Source organism: Pipistrellus kuhlii, unplaced genomic scaffold (assembly GCF_014108245.1).
Source record: "Pipistrellus kuhlii isolate mPipKuh1 unplaced genomic scaffold, mPipKuh1.p scaffold_m20_p_12, whole genome shotgun sequence".
Lineage (NCBI taxonomy): Eukaryota > Metazoa > Chordata > Mammalia > Chiroptera > Vespertilionidae > Pipistrellus > Pipistrellus kuhlii.
In genome coordinates, this window is record NW_023425427.1 from 4,931,044 (window position 1) to 4,952,849 (window position 21,806).

Sequence of the window (21,806 nt, forward strand, 5' to 3'; positions counted from 1 at the left end):
CAGGCCAGTCCTGTTTTCCATCCTCTGCAAGCCCTCTTGCTGCCCCGCGCTTGGCAGGCCCAGGCCAAGGTTCTTGGCCTGGAGCCCTCATCAATTATAGATCCCAAGGAGCAGAGCTTGTTATGCAAGACTTGTTCCTGTGAAAGCCTGCACCTCAGTGCCAGTTCTGTCCCTGGGTGTGTGAGAAGGGGCAGGGAGGGGACAGGAGCTCCTACTAGAAAGGGCTGTCACAGGGCCTGGCTAGCTCATCTTGTCCTACAACCCCCAAATCCTTTTATTTTATTTATTTATTTATTTATTTTTTTAAATATATTTTTATTGATTTTGTACAGAGAGGAAGGGAGAGAGATAGAGAGCTAGAAACATCGATGAGAGAGAGTCATCGATCAGCTGCCTCTTGCACATCCCCTACTGGGGATATGCCCGCAACCAAGGTACATGCCCTTGACCGGAATCGAACCCGGGTCCCTTCAGTCCCCAAGCCGACGCTCTATCCATTGAGCCAAACCGGTCTCGGCACCCCCAAATCCTTTTAAAAGTCACCGCACTTTTCACAATCTGTTGATCTCCCTACCTCCCACTCCTCCTCCCCCTTCTTTTTTTTCTCCTCCTCTTCTTTTCCTCCTCCTCCTTTTTCTCCTTGACTCTCAGACAGAACCCTAGAGACCCCTTGGGGCTGGGTTATTTGAAACCCTTTGTTTAAACAGAATCTGGGCCTGCTGATCCCAGAAGCCCCTGGCTCCAAGGAGCACAATGGGAAACAGAGTCACTTGAAGCCTTTCTGACCTCCTTCCCATTTCTCAGATAAGGAACTCAGCGCTTAATGGGTGGAGGGGACAACCCCATCACCACATTTTTCTTTGTTTTATACAGTTTAACATTTTAAAAAATGTAAATCTTTATAACTTTTGTCCTTCGTTTGTTTATAAAAATGCTGCAAGCTTATTGTAAAATGTCAAACATAGAAATATAGGTTTTCAAAGAAAAAGTCCCCTATGATCTTACTCTTGGAGCTATATATGTATATTCATATAGATGTAGAATTACCTGTATATATGGTATATGTATCATTACTTTAATTTGGAAAATGGCTTTTAAAACAATTTAACCTATTATATTTTGTTCAAATAATTTGGTACCAGTTGCTATTCACCTAATGGTTAGACCATACAAAGCAGTAATTAATAAAAATTTCAAAATATTCCTGTCCCATGTTTGTAGATCCACTGTCTTCTAAGAGCTTTATTTAAAACTTTATTGTTGAAAGTATTACATATATTCTCACCCCCCCCCCCCCCCAAATCCATTGACTACTTCTAGACTGCATCCGTCCCTTGCCCCAGGCCTTCACCACCCTGTTGTCTGTGTCCAGGGCTATGCATATATTGCTTTTATTATTTTGTTAACTCATCTCTTCAAGTCTAATTTTCTAGATCAGAGAGAGTTAATTAGGAAATGCATGCCCACATTAATTAGAAATCAAGTATTATTTTATTTAATAATTTATATATGGAGGATTTATTGAAACCAAGGTTTATTACTCAAAACAACCTTTTAAAATAGGGAGGCCAGGATGGGTGGCTGCTTCTCTGGTCTTTATAAAAGTGCTTACTCCTCTACCCCCCATGGGACCCTTTTCTTGAAGAATGTCTCGGGGCCAGGTTTCTTTAGAACATCCCTTGGGAAATGCTGGTTTTGAGAAAGGAATGTTTGTAGCTTTTGATCCAGGAAAGTGGCCCCAGAAGTCCTGTTAGTGGAGTTTGAAATTCAAAGGGGTGACAGCAAGGTACAATGGTATGGCATCTGCTGCAAGGCCCCTGGTCCACAGGCCAGATTTCCTTCAACTGAACCCTATTCCTTTCCCCTATGTGTGCTGCTCTGGACCCTCTCCCTGGACTGATCCTATCTATTTGACCCAACAGAAAGGAGGTGTGGCATCAGGATTCAAGCACGTGGTACCCAATGAGGTGGTGGTGCAGAGACTCTTCCAGGTCAAAGGGAGGCGTGTGGTCCGTGCCACTGAGGTGCCCGTGTCCTGGGAGAGCTTCAACAATGGCGACTGCTTCATCCTGGACCTGGGCAATGTAAGTCCTGCCCTGCCCTTTCCCAGGGGCCACTGAGGTACTCCTGGCCTGGCCAGGCCTGACTCTAGGGAGGTAGACAAACCTATGGTAACACATTCAAAGACACAGTCAGGGAAAGCAACAGGCACACGTGCTCTAGCCTTGAATCAAACACACCTGCAAAGACTCAGATACAGGTGTACCCAGCACTCATAGACCTCCACATGTGTAGACTTAAGGCCATCATGCCATGGGCACAGCCCTCCTGCACAGTGTACTTAGACTTCAATTGACATATAGATTTCTTGACATCTTGTGTTCATATATACATCTTGTGTACCTTTTTACATATAATCCCTCACTTAAAAATGCATGGCAGGCATATGCAAAAATGTTAGGCTCTTGCCCACCAAGCATGGACATGGCACCGTTATCAATGCCTACACACATAAACTTGGGTGTGTTATTCAAGGACCCACATATATATGTGACAGATGTGCAGCTGCACATGCACACTTGTATATGGCAAGTGTGTGGGGCACACTTACCCAGGCCCAACTTACAGATATATAATGCTTTGTACCCATTCATCCCAAATCCATGGGCCTTCATACCTGCAAATAAACGTGGACAGACATTGCACCCAAAACTCATGTTTACATAGTGTAATGTGTATACAAATGCAGGCACACACTTATTTAAGTATAATAGGCACACACAAGAGTATGTGAGTCATGAATGCACAGCTCTGTTGTGAACACACTGTGTAACCAATACCCAGATCAGGAAACAGAACATCACCAGCCCCCAGAAGGCCCTTCCTCTTCCAGGACCTTCACCCCGAGGGATAACCACCATCCTAAACCTTCTCAATAACACAGAGTAGTTTTGCCTCTATCTGAACTTTATATACATGGAAACATCCATTTTTATGTTTGACTTTTGCTCAACATTTCATTTCTGAGATCCATCCATATTGTAGATTGATCATTCTCCTTGTTCTATGAGATTTGATTGGCTGGAAATGCCACAATTTATTTATGCTTTCTGTTGTTGATGGGCCCTTGGGGTAGTTTCTGTGTTGGGGCTATTCCACCTGGTGCCCCTCTGATGTTCTTGCACAGGTCTTGTGGTGGATATCTGGATGTACTTGTTGGGCATAGCCCTATGGCTGGCTCATAGGATATCAATAGACCGAGCTTTAGTAGCTATGACCAGATGGTTTTCCAATTGTTTGTACCCATTTCTGCTCCCATCAGTAGGCCAACATTTTAAAAAATATATATATATTATTAATTTTTTACAGAGAGGAAGGGAGAGAGATAGAGAATTAGAAACATCGATGAAAGAGATACATCGATCAGCTGCCTCCTGCACACCCCCCACTGGGGATATGCCCGCAACCAAGGTACATGCCCTTGACCGGAATCGAACCTGAGACCTTTCAGTCCGCAAGCCGACGCTCTATCCACTGAGCCAAATCGGTTTCGGCCAGGCCAACATTTTTATACACATGCTCTGTTGTATCTCTGAAAAAACTCATATTCCGAGCCATACACTCACATATTCTGTTGCACTCAGATCACACACATTGTGTTTGATGTGCACCTATGCATGCTCCATCTGCCCTCACCATGCAAATAGAGACCAAGAATAGCTTACACATGCCCCACAGTGTCCTTCTGACCTTGTCACTGGGTAGAGCTTATACGAAGGCTGGGGCTTTGCCTTACCTGGGGGTCCCTGTCTTACAGGATATCTACCAGTGGTGTGGCTCCAACAGCAACCGGTTTGAGAGGCTGAAGGCTACCCAGGTGTCCAAGGGCATCCGGGACAATGAGCGGCATGGCCGGGCCCAAGTGCACGTGTCTGAGGAGGGCGCAGAGCCAGCAGCGATGCTCCAGGTACTGACAGCCACGTCCCAGGGGTGGGAGCCGAGCATGTAGACAGGATGCTCTTTACTTTCTTCCATGTAGTAGGCAATTTTGAATTGAATTTGCTTTTCTATCCAGCTGGATCTCTTTAGGAAATGGGAAAGAGCAATTCCCCTGACAACTCCCAGACTCCCCTGAGAAGTGGGCTGGAATCCACGACTTGGTGTTTGCAGGGGTCTTGAGCTACCCCTCCAGCTGGGACAGCCCGGTCCTCCAAAGTAGCTGAGGAAGTGGGTCTCTTGAGAGCTAGCCTGGTGCTGGAGCCAGATCAGAAAAAGACAACCAAGACCTAGACCTCTTTTTTTCTGCCCATTCCTGGTGGTTTGTGGCCCATTTAGTCAACTGTGTGATATAATTATTAGCCATTTTGCTTTGTGAACGTGTCAGTAGAGGCAAACTTCATCAGGAAAATGGGGGAGACTATGAACCCTGCTCCACCCACTTAGCTCCTGCTCTTCTGAGGATGTTGGCATTTTGGTTTCTAGGAAGAACAGGAAGTGATTATGATAAGGAGGAGCCTGGGAGCAACCATGGCTTGGGAGTATGGGTAGCTAGGGAGGTTGAGGCAGTTGAGGCTAGTGTGGCCAGGATGGAGAAATGAAGCAGGCTCTGCAGTCACAGGTTCAATTCTGCTTAGCCACTTGTAGCTGTGTGCATAAGTCACTCCACCTCTTCATCTCTTGGGACTTCTGTAAAGTAAGAGTGATAACCTGTGCCCCCTCGCAGGGGTGTAAGCATTAAGTGGGATCTCCTAAAGGCACTGGGTAGGAGGTGTGGTTAGTAGCTGTAGTTATTGGGCTTAGAAGGCCTAGAAGGAAATGGTAGAGTAAATATCTGACAGACCGTCCTGGAGGCAGAGGAGCAGGGGTCCTCCGGAACCCTTAGAGACAGAGTGACAGGCTGATGTGGCTGAGGCATGTGAAGAGGCAGGCTGTCTCTGGAGGGGTTTTCCCCTAACTGGAGGGTTGCTATGGGTGCCTGTGTGGTCCTTGCCTGCCCGGAAGGGGGGTCTGTCAGGAGTCCAGGCCCCTCCTGTAGGAGGAGGCTGCTGGGAGCTCACAGCCACCCTTTCTTCCACCTCTCCATCTCTGCAGGTGCTGGGCACCAAGCCGACTCTGCCCGAAGGTACTGATGATACAGCCAAGGAGGACGCAGCCAACCGCAAGCTGGCCAAGCTCTATAAGGTGAGCCTCAGCTGCTCTGTCCCCTTGGGTCATGCCAGGGAAGCAGGGGACTGAGCCTTCCTGAGCTCCATTGTGTGAGGCCTTGAGCTGAGCATGCTTAGGGGGTGTGGTAGTGTACTTGGCTTCTGCAAGTTTCCAATGGGCAGCCAGCTACTGCCTTTGCCTCCTGCACCAAGAACAAGAGAAAGCCATTGACCTCAAACACATCTGTGTCATGTTCATCCATGAGGTCTTGGAAGTACGTCTGGGATTCGGTTTTCTAGTCTGTAAAATGGGGAGAAGGGCAGTAAAGTGAACTTTGCAGAGTTTCTGAGAATCCACAGAGAAAAATGACAGCAAAGTGTTTTAGGAGTACTTGGGGAAATGCTACAGAAATAGGCATGTGGTATTTTTGTTGTTGTTGTTGTTGTAGCAGAGGGAGGGTTATGGTTATGACTTTATTTATAATGTTAATGACTTCCTTATGATTTTAAAAACTGAATTGAGGCTGCTCTTGAGCTAAGGAACTTTGGCCTGGTGGCTGAGTTCCAGGAGAAAGCCCCACGTAGCTATGACACTCCTGTTGTGCCTTGGGCTTAAATGGGGCACAGATGTTCATTACCTCCAAAGAAAAACCACATTAGTGATTTTTATTTTGGTAAAGTAATGCATATTCACTATAAAAATAAAATAGCAATACTCAAAAATATAAAAAATATAACATACAGATGATGTCTTATAGAATTGACACTTGCACCCTATATAATTTTATTAGTCGATGTCACCCCAATAAATTGAATAAAAATTAAATAAGTAAATACACACACACACACACACACACACACACACACATATATATATATATATATATATATAATAGATATATATATATATATATATATAGAGAGAGAGAGAGAGAGAGAGAGAGAGAGACAGGTGGAGAGGGGAGAATAAAAGGTCCTAGTGGGCTTGGCTCAGTGGATAGAAGGTTGGCTTGTGCACTGATGGGTCCTGGGTTCGATTGTGGTCAAGGGCATATGCCAGGGTTACAGGCTTGATCCCCAGTAGCAGGCATGCAGGAGACAGCTGATCAATGATTCCCTCTCATCATTGTGATGTTTCTATCTTTTGCTCCCTCCCTGTTCCTCTCTGAAATCAATAAAAATATATTTTTTAAAAAGAAAAAGAATCTCTTTAATCAGACTGGTTTAAGATGACCAGTACTATTTTAAAATGTATTTTAATTTCAAAAGTAACAATATGTAATTTTAAAAAATGGCTCCCTTCCTCCCCTCTAAATGGGATACCATGGTTACCATTTAATGGGAGTGGGGTGGGGGGGAAGAGTCCAGATTACATCTTTCTGCATCTAATTATATACTTTGTCCATCTCTACTTGATACAAATAGATCCAAACTATTCATGCTGTTCTGTGCCCTTCATTTCTCCCCTCAGCTGTGGTCATGTAACTAGACCCACAGGGCCCTTTATGGTGGTCTATTTCAGGAGCATAAGGGTTTCAGCATCTCCTTAATGATGGACATTAGCGGATGTTTCCGCCTTTTCCGATTGCAGACAGTCCGATTGCACTTGTGCTAAATGTGGCAGTAGAGCAAGTTCCCAGACACGGTTACAGCCTGAACAGTCGGTGATCGAAGATACTGGTTCTGGAGTCAGTATTGAATCCCAGGCTGGTGCTCTCTAGTGTGCAGGTGGCTTCTCCTCTCTGCGCCTTGGTTTCCCTGTGAAAAAGTGGGGGTAGTAGTAGAAATGGGGGTTGTGGCAAGGATTAAGGAGTTCTATAATTATGTAAGTTATCAGTTACACAAAATGCTCCAAACAGTGCTAGCACATACGAAGTACTCAGTAAGTACCGGACACTCATTATGTGAAGTTCAGACACATATTATTACCAAGCTGCCCTCTGGAAAGAGCTCCCCACCTCCCGAGGAGTTGAAAGTGCTTGAGTGCCCAGAGCCTTGTCCACACTAGGTATTGTCAGTCTTTTGAATTTTGATTGGTATAGTTCACTTAAAAAAAATAACTTAATGAACTTTTTAATTTGGAATCATTTTTAGGTTTTCAGAAAAATTGCAAGATAGTACAGAGTGTTCCCATATATCTCCTTCATCAGCATCTCCTTAATATGTAACGTAACCAGGTACATTTGTCAAAACTAAGACATTAACACTGGTTCCACACTAGTAACTGAACTACAGACTTTATTCAGGTTACCCCAATTTTTATTCCAGATTCCAATTCAAGCCACCACATTGCATTTACTTTTATTAATGATCTTCTCAGCCAATTGTACCATTCTTCTCCTATGCAGCCTGCATTCCTACATTTTACTCCCTTGCCCTTTCCATGTTCCACCTGTGTGTGGGTCACAGACATGGCCATGACAAAGCAGGAAAGGAGAAGGAAGACCTGAGTGAGCCTCAGAGCCTGAGGACACAGGCACAGGCATTCCTCTGCCCTGCGTTTGTGGCAGGGTTGGGATGTGGACTTGTGTTGGCTTGGGTGCCCTCTCGGCAGGCTGAGGTGGTGGAAGTTACTCACATCTGTCTCTCTCCTGTCCCCTTAGGTCTCCAATGGTGCAGGCGCCATGTCAGTGTTGCTGGTGGCGGATGAGAACCCCTTCGCCCAGGGGGCCTTGAGGTCAGAGGACTGCTTCATCCTGGACCATGGCAAAGACGGGAAAATCTTCGTCTGGAAAGGTATTGCAGGCTCTTTTTTTTATATATATATATATTTTATTGATTTTTTACAGAGAGGAAAGGAGAGGGATAGAGATATTAGAAACTATCGATGAGAGAGAATCATCGATCAGCTGCTTCTTGCACACCCCCTACTGGGGATGTGCCCGCAACCAAGGTACATGCCCTTGACCGGAATCGAACCTGGGACCTTTCAGTCCTCAGGCTGACTCTCTAAACACTGGGCCAAACCGGTTTCAGCTGGGAAAGGGCTCTTAACAAACTGGGCCTTGGTGGGAGCTCCTAGAGCCTGGCAGGCACTCAGCTCAGGAGGGGAACAGTGTGTTCCATGGACCCTAAGGCAGTGGCAGGCTCCTCAATGGAAATCGGGAGTCGAGCGATAGCCCTGGCTTTGAGGTTGACTCACTGTGTGATCTTGGGTAATTTACTTGCCTCTTTGGGTCTCAGACTTTTTATTCGGGCTAAAACCAGTGTTTCCCAAATGTGTCATAACACCAGTTTTTGAAGAAGTTAATTGGCATCATATAAAAAAATGTAAGAAATTTATATATAGCTTTGTGGTCAAATAAGTTCATGGTCAACACTGAGTGAAATTATGTTCCCAGGCTTGTTTACTGCAGGACTTGTCCAGTGCCTTTAACTTGCTAATGTATTGGGGGCTTTTCATAAAGGTGGTCTGGTTTCTGTTTGAGAAATGCTGTGCTGGGGGTCCTGGACTCTTTGTGGACTGTCTTGGGTGCTGATTAAGGGAGGCTCCTGGAAGATGCTGGCCCAAATGTTTCTGAGCAAGTGCATCAGCACTGTGCTCAGATGCTTTCTCATTAGGAGGAAGAAGACAGCAGGGGAGGGGGGCACTGGGTGCAGAGCATGGCAGAGAGAGAGTTGAACACATATGGCTATTATCATTGTCGTCATCATCATCATCACCTTCTTGGCTCCTCAACCTTGGCAATGAGAAGGCTGGGGGCAAGAGCTGTCCAGACACCAGACATAGGGATGCTGCCAGGGTTGGGAAACACTTCAGACTGTGGAGTTGGAGGAAAGATGGCCCTGGGGAGAGTAGGAGCGAGTGTGTGGTATGCAGGCTTCAGAATCAATGGGGCAGATAGAGCTTTCCCACTTGCTGAGTGGCTGTGGTCAAGTCACTTAACCTCTCTGCAACACTGATTTCCTTTTACATAAATGGGGATGAGATAATACTGACCTTTATCACACCTAGGGTCATTATGTGAATTCAATGAGAATACCTATGTGTAGTCCTAAGCAGAGTCAATTGTCCAAGATGGTGGCTGTGGTTGCTGACATCAGCCAGGATCCCTGCTGGACTGCAGGGGATCTAGGAATGGTCAGCTCTAGGAGAGGGTGTCTCTCATTCTGGCTGCCCATAGTCTAAGAAGAGTAAGGGGGGAGATCTGGCTGCTACCTTCTCTGGACCATGGAACGTTAGGGCGCAGCCCTGACCCAAGGTCCCTTATCTTCTGTCTGCCAATAGGCAGGGGGGCCAACACCGAGGAGAGGAAAGCTGCCCTCAAAACAGCCACTGACTTCATCACCAAGATGGACTACCCCAGGCAGACCCAGGTGAGTCTGGAGTCAGGTAGGAGAGTGAGAGCGGGTCCAGTTTGGGTGAGAAAGGGCTGGCCTGGGGTGGGTGTCCCTCCTCAGTGTGGACTGAGGCTCCTAGGACCCCCTGCTGACCTGGGGGTCCCAGCCACATCCTGCTCTTCTCTGGTCCCTTCCAGGTCGCTGTCCTTCCTGAGGGCGGTGAGACCCCACTGTTCAAGCAGTTCTTCAAGAACTGGCGGGACCCAGACCAGACAGACGGCCTGGGCTTGACCTATCTCTCCAGCCACATCGCCAACGTGGAGAGGGTGCCCTTCGACGCCGCCACCCTGCACACTTCCACTGCCATGGCCGCCCAGCACGGCATGGATGATGATGGCACAGGCCAGAAGCAGGTACCTGGGGCTAGGGTGGGCATGCTCAGGCCCCTCCCTCGCTCCCTCCTAGGCTCATCTGGACCATGCATGGCCTCCTGCTTCCCCATGGACTCTTCTCTATGGGGTTTGGACCACAGTTCTGGTGAATGAGATACTTTTGTCTTAATTTTTATAGCCAGCATACTCTAAGCACCTACTGTGTGCCTGGCCCTGTGTGCCAAGTGTCTCAGGACCCTCCTGCCTGTAAGAAATGCCTGGCCTGGGAAGGGAGGTGACCGTAGTCTCAGCTGATTGCTCAGACCTGTGTGGTCAGTGGAAGATAGGAGGCCAGCAAAGGGATTATGGGGACAGAGGAAGACAGTGAGGATAGGATGGTCTGGACAGTCTTCGCAGAGATGGGGGCACTGGGTTGGCTCTTAGAATGAATATGGATTTGCTGCCAGAGAGCAGCAGTGGGTCTTACAGGAGGCTGGAAGCTGTCCCAGAGCCTGGTGCTGAGGACATCCTCAAGGAGGGTGTGGACTTACCCCTGCCACGTGTGGGTGCTAGTGAGAAAAGCAGAAATGTGACAGGCTCCGTTCTGTGCTTCCAGAACTCTGTGAAAATGGGTTAGAGGCAGGAAAATGAAGGTAGAGGCCACACGACGAGATTGTTATGGTAGTTTAGGGAAGAAAAGACGGCCTTGAGACCAGGAAGACAGTGAAGATGGCGAAGAGTGGGCTAGAGTTTAGAGATGTTTGTGAGATAGAATCTGCTTCTAGCAAACATGGATTCCATTCCACATGGAAAAAAATAGCAAAAAGGTTAATTTTTATTATCATTTGTATCATTGGTATCATTTATTCATTCATTCCTTGTGTGGGAGGAGAGGATGCAGTGAAAATACTGGGAAGGGTAGTATGGAAAGAGCCCTGGCCGCCTGGATGTGTGTGACGTTGGGTGAGTAACTTAACCTCTTTGAGCTTCACTTTTTTTTCCTTTTTTTCTTTTTACCTTTAAAATGAGGTTTAATCCCACTCCATCACCTTCAAGAATTTTGAAGGTCCTGAGATTCTGGGCTTCTGTTTCCTCGGACTTACAGGACTCAGAGTCTGTGCAGCACCACCAGGTGGCGCTGCAGGGCCTCATGGACACCCGGAAAAACCCTGTCACCGGAGCTCTGAAAAGAGATCTGCCAGCAGGGATCATTCTGAGGTCACCTCGTGATGGCCCTGCCTCTGGAGGCCATCTGTAGCGCCCAGACAATTCAATAATGATAGCGATAATGGCAAAATCAGTAATAACAACAACAATAATTCTAATAATAAAGTAGCTGCCACACTGCAGAGCTAGCACCCTGTGCCAGGCTCTGTGCTAGACTTTCATGAAAAAACTCACTTGATCCTCACAACAACCTTTCCATTTTTCAGATGAGTAAACTGAGGCTCATAGAGTTTAAGCAAGTTGTTCCAGATCACACAACCTCTAAGGGGGTGGAGGCTGGTCTGGATCTGGGTCGTATGTTGATTTCTGGCCCCAGCTCTCACTATGCTATGCTCCCTAAAAGCCAGCTGCCAGTGCCTGTGCTGATCCCTCCGAGGAGAAAGTACGGGGGAGTGTGTGTGTGTGTGTGTGTGGAGGTGGAGGGGAACAGGAATTCAGAGGAGAGTTTGAATCCGAGTGGCCCTGTGATTTGGGTAAATTATTTAGCTTCATTCTGAGTTCAGGTGGAGTCACCTATCAAAAGCTTATCCCAGGGGGAGTCACTGTGGTGGGGCTGAACTGGGGGGTGGGGTGCCACACCATGTTGAGTCCAGCTTTGCTCTGGCAGATCTGGAGAATTGAAGGCTCCAACAAAGTGCCCGTGGACCCCTCTACATATGGGCAGTTCTACGGTGGGGACAGCTACATCATCCTGTACAACTACCGCCACGGTGGCCGCCAGGGCCAGATCATCTATAACTGGTGAGGTACTGGGGCCACATGCTGTGGGTGGAATGTGGGAGCCCTGAGGGCAGGGGGCAAACGGGGCTGAAGGGTGTGTCTAATTGTAAGTGGGCCTGAGATGGGACAGCACTCTGCTGGGAATGGCTCTCACGCAAAGAGCAACACCACTTGTCTTATTTCTTGGAAGGACTTTTAAAGCTGTTCTTATAAAAAACATTCCATGGCCATTGTAAGAGATGTAGTGGATAGGAAGAAACAAAGAAAATCTCCCGCAGAGAATCTCCCCCACATTTCACTCTAAGTACTGTGCACACAGGTGCTTATCCTTCCACCTATTTTCTAATGAAAAATTATTTTTAATTAAAAAAAAATAGGTAACACATTTTTGTAATTCAGAAAATCAAAAGAGAATTAAAAACTATGTATTTAGAAATCTTGTTCCCAGTCCTGTTCTCCAACTTCACCCCTCCATGGGTCACCACTTTTATTCGTTTTTAAAAATATATATTTCATTGATTTTTTTTTTTTTTTTTTTACAGAGAGGGAGAGAGGGATAGAGAGTTAGAAACATCGATGAGAGAGAAACATCGATCAGCTGCCCCCTGCACACTCCCCACTGGGGATGTGCTCGCAACCAAGGTACATGCCCTTGACTGGAATCCAATCTGGGACCCTTCAGTCCGCAGGCCAACGCTCTACCTACCGAGCCAAACCAGTTAGGGCTTTATTAGTTTTTTGTATAGCCTTCCAGTAATCCTTCATGCAAACACAAGCAAATATGACCCTATATTTCTAGTTCTCTCCCTTCTTTACACAAAAGATAGTATACTTTACATATTGTCCTACACTTTGCTTTTCTCACTTATACTTCCTGGAGACCAATCTATGTCAAGAGTTTCCTTGCTCTTTTTGATAGCTGCATAGTATTCCAGGGTGTGGCTGAACTGTAGTTTAACATATTTCCATCTGATGAATACTTGGATTATTGCAGTCTTTTGCTGTATGAACATTGTGTGGTTGTTGGTTAGAGAACCCCTTGCCCTCCCTGGTATCAGTTTGATTGCCTGTAATCTGGTAACTTGTGGGTTTGTCATGCTCAGGTCCAAGGAGAGACTTAGATCTCTGTGTGAACCCAGTACAAAGTATCACTTCCTCCCTCTTCCAGGCAAGGTGCCCAGTCCACCCAGGATGAGGTCGCTGCGTCTGCCATCCTGACTGCACAGTTGGATGAGGAGCTGGGAGGTACCCCTGTCCAGGTGAGCCCAGTCCTGCGCCTCTTTGGGCCACATTCTGGCCCTTGTCTATCTGTTCATTCATCTGTCTGTTTATCCATCCATCCATCCATCCATCCATCCATCCAATAAACATTTAGGAGGAATCCCATGCGCCTGGCACTGCATCTGTAGCATGAACACACAGACCTGCACCTACCCTGATGGGTTTCTAGTCTAGGGGACAGAAAGACGTTGACCAGACATGCACACACCCGGGTGCGTAATCACACACTGGAGATCAAATCACAAGATATTACATGCAGTGAGTGAAAACCCTAAGACACTGTAGGAGAAAAACGGGAGAGCAGCCTGGCAGAGCAGCTCAGAGCATGGGCTTGGTGGCCGCCTGCTTAGGACTGAATCCTGTCTTCATCTGTGGGCAACCATGGGCAAGTCTCTGAGCCTCTTGATATTTTGTTCCCAAATTGTGGATAATAACAGCACCTATCTGGTAGGAGTACTATGCAGGTGAAGACAGTATTTGTAAAGCGTCTAGAGCTATGCCTGGCCCATAGTAGGCCCCTTATACATGCACGTTAAACGTAAGGATATAGATCCCAGCTAGGATGTAATCCGATTAGAGAAGGACCCCTATCCTCACCTTCTGGAGGAAGGGACTTGCAGCTGGGGCCTAACAAATGGGGAAGAGTTGACCAGGTAAAGTGTGAAGGCAAGCACATTCCAGGCAGAGGGAGGAGTTACTACAAAGGCCCTGAGGAGGGAGAGCAGGAGGGACATTGGGTATCAGAATGATAGGAGTCTGGAGAGATGCTCAGAGAACACAGAAGCCATGGTGAGGATGTTGACCTTGATCCTGAGAGCAAGGGGATATTGTTGAGGGATAAATCTGATGTGAGGTGATTTGGGGGTCTGAAAGGTTGTACTGACTCCAGTGCGGGGCCCTGGAGGGCAGCAGAGCCAGGTTGGGAAGATAATGGGGAAGGAGACAGAATTCTCTCTCTTCTATCCTATACCTAGAGTGGGTGGGACTCTAGGTTCAGATCCAAGGTCTGTGCCCTGAACTTTGTGACAGTGGTGGTCTCTGGATGCTGGGCATTCTTGGCCTCGTTTTACGAGGAAGAACCTGTGAGGTTGAGGCACGTACTTAAAACGTCACCATTGGTGCCGTGCTGGGATCTGAGCTCTAACCCAGCAGTGAGGGTCATACTGGGAGTGAGCACAGTACTCCCACCACACACATGAGATTTCGTCCTAGATTTAGCTTGAGGGGCCTCAACTGGGATCTGAGTGGGCATATGGGCAGGAATAGATGTGATGTATTTTGGCCTATACCTGCAGCCTACATCTGAGGCACACTGACTGTGCCGGAGGGGGCTGCAGATCTGGAAGGTTTGCTTCTCACCACCACTGGCTTTTGTGCCTGGAGCTGATGTCACTGTCCTGAAAGCAAGTCCACAAACAATCCCTGTGCTTCCATTTAAGGGAACATTTGCAAACATAGGCTCTCTTGCTTCTTGGCCTAGACTCGGGGTCAGGTCAGCAAAGGAGGTCCTCTTGGGATGGGAGAGTGACTGAGGCAGTGCCTGAGGGACCTCAACTCAAAATGGTGTCTCCCGTTTTCCCAGAATTCCCTTTGCTCTGCACAGCCCTGTGTGCTGTAGGGCCAGCTCCACACCACACACACACACACAAGCATGATGGCCTCGTTTGGGAGGTTGGCCCGGGCCATCCTATCCAGGGAGGGAGGAAAGACGAATGCCCTCACTTTTCTGACTTGCTCTCTTGTCTTCCTGCCAGAGCCGGGTGGTCCAAGGCAAGGAGCCCGCCCACCTCATGAGCCTGTTTGGCGGGAAGCCCATGATCGTCTACAAGGGTGGCACCTCCCGCGAGGGTGGGCAGTCGGCCCCCGCCAGTACTCGCCTCTTCCAAGTCCGGGCCAGCAGCTCTGGAGCCACCCGAGCTGTTGAGGTAACTAACACCCAGGCTCTGGACCCCAGAACGGTGTGGCCTCCTAGAAACCTCCAAGGCTTGATGGGCGGACCTCTGGATACAGGATTGGGTGAGGGGTTAAGAAGCCACTTTTTGTACCTGGCAGCAGGATTGTATGTCTTAGACTTCTCCTTGTTCAAGGAAGCCCCGGGCCCCTTGCACATCTCCCATAACAGGGAGCTCACTACTTGCAGGGAGTTCAGCTTTGCCATCTGGGCACTTTCCGATGACTTTTCAGTTGGCTGCTGTCCCTTTCAGGATGGAAGGTGCACACCCGAACATAATCCTACAGAATGGTCTAAGCAGCCTGAAAGAGAATAGGACTGCCACTTCCTTTATTCTGGGCCCACAACCTCTGTTAATGCATCCCAGAATTCTAGAAGCACTTCAGCTAGTCACAGGGCATTAATGACTCCTGGAAGTGTCCAATTTCTGTGACCTCTGCTGGAATGGGCTGTGCTCATCGAACCCCCATCTGAGGTGGTCCTGCTGCAGGGTCTCCTGGGCAGTGAGAAGGGGGCTGAGGGCATTTTGTCTGGTTTCCTATTCATCAAACGCTCTCCTCCCAGATAATGCCTAAGGCCGGTGCACTGAACTCCAATGATGCCTTCGTCCTGAAAACTCCCTCGGCCGCCTACCTGTGGGTGGGGACAGGAGCCAGCGAAGCGGAGAAGACCGGGGCCCAGGAGCTGCTCAGGGTGCTGCAGGCCCAACCTTTGCAGGTGGCAGAAGGCAGCGAGCCAGGTAGGAAGGATCAAGGGGCAGAGGAGCCTGCTGCTCTCTGTGGACTGCAGGTGTTAGGTTACCCTACCTTCCTTCTCTTTGGGGGCTCCTCACCCTTTCTCACTGCCTGTCTCCTAATGTGTGATATATAAGAGCGCATTGGATGCAAATGAGGGCTGTGGTGTGAGAGAGAGGCCTCCAGGAGTTAGAGAAAGGAGAGCTCGGTGTGGGCTGGGGCAGTCAGGGAAGGCTGCTGGAGGAGGTGGCCATTTGCTAGGAAGCCTTGAAAGATGATAGGTGGGGGCAGCTGTCTCTTCTAACATTTAGACTCTGTGCACCGAAGTGCCACGGGCACCCCTCTGTTTCCAGAACACAAGCCAGGAGCATCTCCCTGCTCTTCTTTTAATCCCATTCCCTCCTGCTTGGTGCTGCATAGACCCGGGAAAGAGCAGCGTGTCTGGTGGGACCTTCTGAGAGTGGGGACATGCTCTTTATCTGCCAGGTCCAATTCGGTGGCCATCAGTCACATGTAGCTAATGAGCAGTTGAAATGTCACTGGTGGGAATTAGCATGAGGAACTGAATTTTTCATTATGTTTCATTTGAATGAATTTAAAATTTAAACAGTCACATAGTGGAACGACTATGGGGATGGGAGTTTGGGAAGATCTGCATCCTGGCTTCCCTCGAGTACTGGCTGTGTGATGTCGAGTGTGTTGCTGAATCTCTCTGAGCCCCAATCAGCTCGTTTGCTGAGTGGGAATAATTGTCCTCATCCTGCCCTGCTGTCATGCATCTACTGCCAAGTCTGTCCCTCCGGGTTCCGTTTCATCACCTCAGAATCTCTCAGGCCCCATCCCTCCTGGGCCCCTGGAATTTTAAGACGGAGGGTGGGGACTGAAAGCCGTGGCTGTTCTAGGGTAGGGCTTGTTCCAGACTGATGAGAAGTGCCAGGGAGGCAGTGGTGTCAAGTGGCGATTTGTGTGGCCTCCCCTCACAGACAGCTTCTGGGAGGCCCTGGGTGGAAAGGCCACCTACCGCACGTCCCCACGGCTGAAGGACAAGAAGATGGACGCCCACCCTCCTCGCCTCTTTGCCTGCTCCAACAAGATCGGACGTTTTGTGGTGAGTGCCTGCGTGTCCTAGGGCGTGGGAATATGGGGGAGGGGGGAAAGGCATGTTTCAGGGAGCATGGCCCAGGGCAGCAGTGGCAGGGAGAGACAGATCTGCTGGCACAGCACAGAGGAGGGAGCCCCCTGCTGGCCAGAGCCGGCCCTGCAGCTCCCTCCTCTGTGCTGTGGGGAGCCTTCCCAGGGAAGGAAGGGGGCTGGCTGGGCGCTTTGTTTCACCTCTAACGTTCCTTTCCTTCCCAGATCGAAGAGGTCCCTGGCGAGCTCATGCAGGAAGACCTGGCCACTGATGATGTCATGCTTCTGGACACCTGGGACCAGGTGGGTGAAGGACACAAGGCAAAGGCTCTCAGGGCCCGAGGGAGTGGGAGGACCCAGACTTCCCGCTCCAAGGTGTTGACAGAAGACTTAAAAGAGGCAGTGCCAGGTGTTGCTGGAAAAGTGCATTTCAAATCCTAGTTGTCTGTGTGCTCTGCCAGCCGAGGGTTTGTCCAGACCTGCTCCTGGAACCGCCCCGCCTCGACCGGCAGTGAGTTTGGCCAGCACCCTCATGCACTTTTTATTTCATATCTCGCCTCCAGGTCTTTGTCTGGGTTGGAAAGGATTCTCAAGAAGAAGAGAAGACGGAAGCCTTGAACTCTGGTGAGGACCCATGTCTGCCTCTGGGTCGTTTCACATGGTGGGGTGGGAGCAGCTTTCTTAGAGTCTGGGAGTTCATGACAGTGGGGTGGGGACTTCCTCATCCATGGTCAGGCCCACGGGAGCCCTGCCTGGGGTGGACAGAGAACAGCTCAGCGCCTTCAGAAAGCCTCCCTCAGGTCACGCCAGGGAAAGGGAGGAGCAGAGAGCAGCTGCCCGAGTTCCCAGAATGCCCAAGGACTGATCTTACTGGGGTTTCTGTGATGGAAATGATCCAGGCAGGAGATTAAGCTGTAACCTCGTTCCCTCCTGGGTTCCTGGGCGGGGTGGTGAGAGTCCTGTAGCATTGCATTAGGAGACAGTGGTGTCCAGCACAGAGATTGGGCATGAGGGATAGTAGGACCAAAAGTAGGATCTAAGGTACCTCCTGCTCTGAACCCTCTCCCTGGCAAGGGAGCCACTGAGCATTCCTGGTTTCCTCCTCCTGTGTGTGTGTCTGCAGCTAAGCGGTACATTGAGACGGACCCAGCGAATCGTGACAGGCGGACCCCCATCACCATGGTCAAGCAAGGCTTCGAGCCCCCCTCCTTCGTGGGCTGGTTCCTTGGCTGGGATGACGACTACTGGACCACGGACCCCTTGGACAGGGCCCTCGCGGAGCTGGCTGCCTGAGGAAGGGCAGGCCCCACCCCGTCACTGGTCAGTGCCTTCTAGAACTGTCCATCCCTCCTAACAGGGCCATCCTGATGTGCGTGTGTTTTTTTACAGTAGCCAAAAACAGCCCTGCAAACATTCAGGGTCCTATCAACATTGTCTAAAAAAAATCAGTGCTTTTGGGAATTGAATTCAATAAAAGCTTTTTTGAAGTGAGTTAGCCGGCTGTGGCTCATTGCGTCCTGGTGATTACTCTGAGGATGCCCAGGGAGGGGCCTCGCAGGTGCCTGGGTACAAGGGCAGCAGCTGCATTCACTCTGGGTGTTAATCCTGATCCTTCGAGAAGCAGGCGCCAAGGTAAAATGAAACGCGCACAGGCTGTGCTAGGGGGACAGTGTGTGGAGGGACATGGAGGGAACTGGGGAAGGCCTGAGGACGAGCAGACCCAGATGCAAGTCCAGTCCCAAGTGAAGGAGAGGGAGGGAAGCTTGGTTGGAAGCATCGTACGTGCTGGGCAGTCCAGGAAGGTTCAGCCGAGCTTCTGAAGTCCAAAGTCGAAGTCCAAAAAAAAAAAATAATGTTTTTAATGGTACGTTCCCTCTTTGTTGTTATTTTTTGTGTGGTAAACTATACATAACATAATATATATATCACTGTGACCACTTGTAAGTGTACAATTCAGTGGCATTAAATACAATATTGTGTAGTCATCCCAAACATCTATATATATAAAAAGCTAATATGCTAAGTGTCTCTCCTACCATCCAACTGGTTACTATGACATGCGCTGACCACCAGGGGGCAGACACTCAAAGCAGGAGCTGCAGTGACTTGGCAGTGGTGGTTCTCGGGTAATGCACCCTGGAACCAGAGAAGAGGGAGCCCCATTCCTTGTGGGGCCACACAATTCTACCTTTGACCATGGGTTATGTTGTTGCTGGGACACTGTCGGCCGGATTCTGGTTTACTGGACATTTGCATTTGTGTTCCATACCCTGTACAACAGCAACTTTGCAGGACCTCTCAGGGCATGTTGGAGAGGCAGTTTTGGCCCCATCCTGCAGGCAGGGCTGAGGGACTCAACCTGCTGGAGGGACCCTATTCACTCCACAGATGCCTTTTGAGCCACAGTGTCATCCCAGGTGCAGCCAGCCAGGAAGGGACTGAGGGAGGTTGGCTCCAGGGTGAGTCTGGCCATCTGTTTCTCCCAGTCCTACCCCACTGGCCACCTTCTAATTAATTTCCTTTCAATGTGCACAAATTTGTGCACAGGGCCTCTAGTTTGTCATAATCCCCAACATCAAATCTGTGTCCATTAAACAGTAATTTCTTATTCCCCCATTCCCTGCCCTGTTCCCCTAGCCTATTTAACCTTTATTCTTTATGAATTTACCATTCTAGGTGCCTCATATAGCTGTAATCATCGAGTATTTGTCTTGTGTGTCTGGCTTATTTCACTGATTCAAACATTTTGTAGCATATGTAAAAATGCCATTCCTTTTTGTGACTAATATGCCATTGAATGTATATGGGTAGGCCCCTCCTTCCAAAAGATCCCATTAGGCCTCCTCCCTTTTGTGTAAGACCAGAACTAGTATGGTAACAGCTTTTACGTAAAAAATCTTAGGATTTCCTTTGGTTAGCTAAACCGGTACTAAAGTAGGTCTTTCACAAAAGCAAAGTGGTGCAACTTGTACTTTTGTAAAGCAGAGGATACTCTTTGTTTGATGCCATTTTGGCTTATGAAAGGTTTCATAGGAACACCCTCATTTCGAACAGCAGGGTACACCACATTTTATTTCTCCATCGCTGGACATACGGGTCCTTTCCACTTTTGGCTATTTGAATAATGCTGCTGTGAACATTGGTGTACAAATCTTTTTGATTCAGAGTTGTTGTTAAGACTAGGATGGAGAAAGGGGATAAGAAGATGATAGGTTGACAGTTATTTTGTTGGAGACTTTTTTTGGGGGCCAGATGTTGAAAATAATTACTAATAGTAATGGTTCCTTTCAGTCCTGGGACATCTAGTAATTTTCAAAGGGTTTAATTTCCAGCCTGTTTCTCTCCCCACTTTAACCCCCTAAATTTTTAAGGGAAGATTCCTAGCTAACCTCCATTGTGGTGACTAACTTTCTCGAGTTTCCTAAAATCTCAGTTTTCTTAGTAGTTTCAATTTCCTTTCTTAACGAACTCTTTTGGCATTAGGGTAGATTGAAAAGGCTTTATCCTATTAGCACATGTGAATCCTTTTTAGAGGTACCGTAAACACAATGAACCTGATTCGGGAGCCGGGATTCCCAGAGCTGGTTCTTTAACATCTCCCATTAGGGGACAGCAAGAGGGAAATGATCGACCTGATCTGTGCCCAGAGCTGCTGCAATTTAAAAAGATATTCGAGATTATCCAGTTCAGGGGTTCTTAAATCTTCTTACTGGCAGAGTGATGGGGTCAGCACACATTTGTATGAAATTTTGAAGTTGTATGCAAATTTGTGCTCTATAGCTTCCAACACATTCTCAAAAGATCTGAGGACCCGAACAGGTAAGAGTCCAATTTCTTATTTTAACAGGTGAGGCAAATTAGGTCACCTTACAAGTTCCCTGATGTAGTGGGAAAGTAGTGAAGAACCATGGTTTTAAACCAGGCTCTGTAGAATTCTCTGAGATGCTTCAGTGGTTTTATGATTATTTGATTCAGATTCCATTTTTAAAGTGATAATAAATAGCACAGTGCTCTTGAAACAAAATGGAGGAATTAAGGAAATGTAGAGCCTGATTTAAGGCTGTAATTTCCTTTTATAACTTCAATTATTATTATTTTTTTTTATTTTCATTTGTAACTTTATTATTTTTTAAAATTTATTAATTAAGGTATTACATGTGTCCTTATCTCCTCTTTACCCCCCAAATCCCCCATTCATACCCTTACCCCCTTGTTGTATTTTTGTTTTTAAAACAGCCTCATTGATTGACATTAAGTAAATGTTATAAATGTGAATTTAAGATTTATCCTGATAAGACACTTCAACTCTTTTACCAGTGTACAGTTTTCTTTGGGAAAAAAAGAGAGGATAGAGTTTCTGCCAAAAAGTTTGAAAACCACTGGTTCACTATTTACTAGCTGAGCAACCTTGGGATGACCCAGTGTTGTGAAGATCACAGAAATAATGTAGTTTAATGGGCCACATAAGCTTAAAGGTCCATGGAACCTGGGTATCCTCCAGCTCAGGCTAGTGTTGTAACATGTCATGGTTATAACCTACTACTCTCACTTGGACTGAACTTTGGCCTACCTCTGATGGCCCAAAATGAAAGTTCAAATTTAAGGCCTGTTTGGGTTGAAGTACAGTTTCACTAATCAAATGAACTGTCAATCTTGTGAAGATGTTTTCTGTACATAAAATGACTGCTGCTGGTCTGGTGTATATGGGGGTGGTGGAGGCAGGCACTGATCCATGGAGATACATTCAGATATCCTGAGTCTTTGGCACTAGATAGTTCCATGCTTGATCCCACCTCTGCTCCTTACCATGTGACTGGCTAAGTTTTAACCTTTGAGCCTCAGTATCCTCATCTGTAAAATGGGGATAGTAAAGTATCTTCACCAAGCTGTTTTGAGGATAAAATGATAGAACGTATGTACAAGTATTTGAGCACAGAGCTGGGTAGCTGGTGCTCCACAAATGGAA

The 21,806-nt window shown here is 47.8% G+C and overlaps 1 protein-coding gene across 3 annotated transcripts in view; it reads left to right on the top strand.

Moving 5' to 3' along the window:
- Positions 1-18,331, top strand: part of GSN (gelsolin) — a 38,755-nt gene extending 20,424 nt beyond the window's left edge. For all 3 annotated transcript variants that reach the window (XM_036432870.2, XM_036432868.2, XM_036432869.2), the window contains exons 4-17: positions 1,923-2,084; positions 3,818-3,967; positions 5,092-5,181; positions 7,748-7,880; positions 9,373-9,461; positions 9,623-9,838; positions 11,631-11,764; positions 12,912-13,002; positions 14,779-14,949; positions 15,540-15,714; positions 16,693-16,817; positions 17,066-17,143; positions 17,404-17,464; positions 17,964-18,331. In XM_036432870.2, coding sequence (XP_036288763.1) covers positions 1,923-2,084; positions 3,818-3,967; positions 5,092-5,181; positions 7,748-7,880; positions 9,373-9,461; positions 9,623-9,838; positions 11,631-11,764; positions 12,912-13,002; positions 14,779-14,949; positions 15,540-15,714; positions 16,693-16,817; positions 17,066-17,143; positions 17,404-17,464; positions 17,964-18,133 — 1,845 coding nt within the window. In that variant the 3' untranslated portion in view covers positions 18,134-18,331. The remainder of the gene's footprint in view (positions 1-1,922; positions 2,085-3,817; positions 3,968-5,091; positions 5,182-7,747; positions 7,881-9,372; positions 9,462-9,622; positions 9,839-11,630; positions 11,765-12,911; positions 13,003-14,778; positions 14,950-15,539; positions 15,715-16,692; positions 16,818-17,065; positions 17,144-17,403; positions 17,465-17,963) is intronic.
- Positions 18,332-21,806: the final 3,475 nt, after the last annotated feature.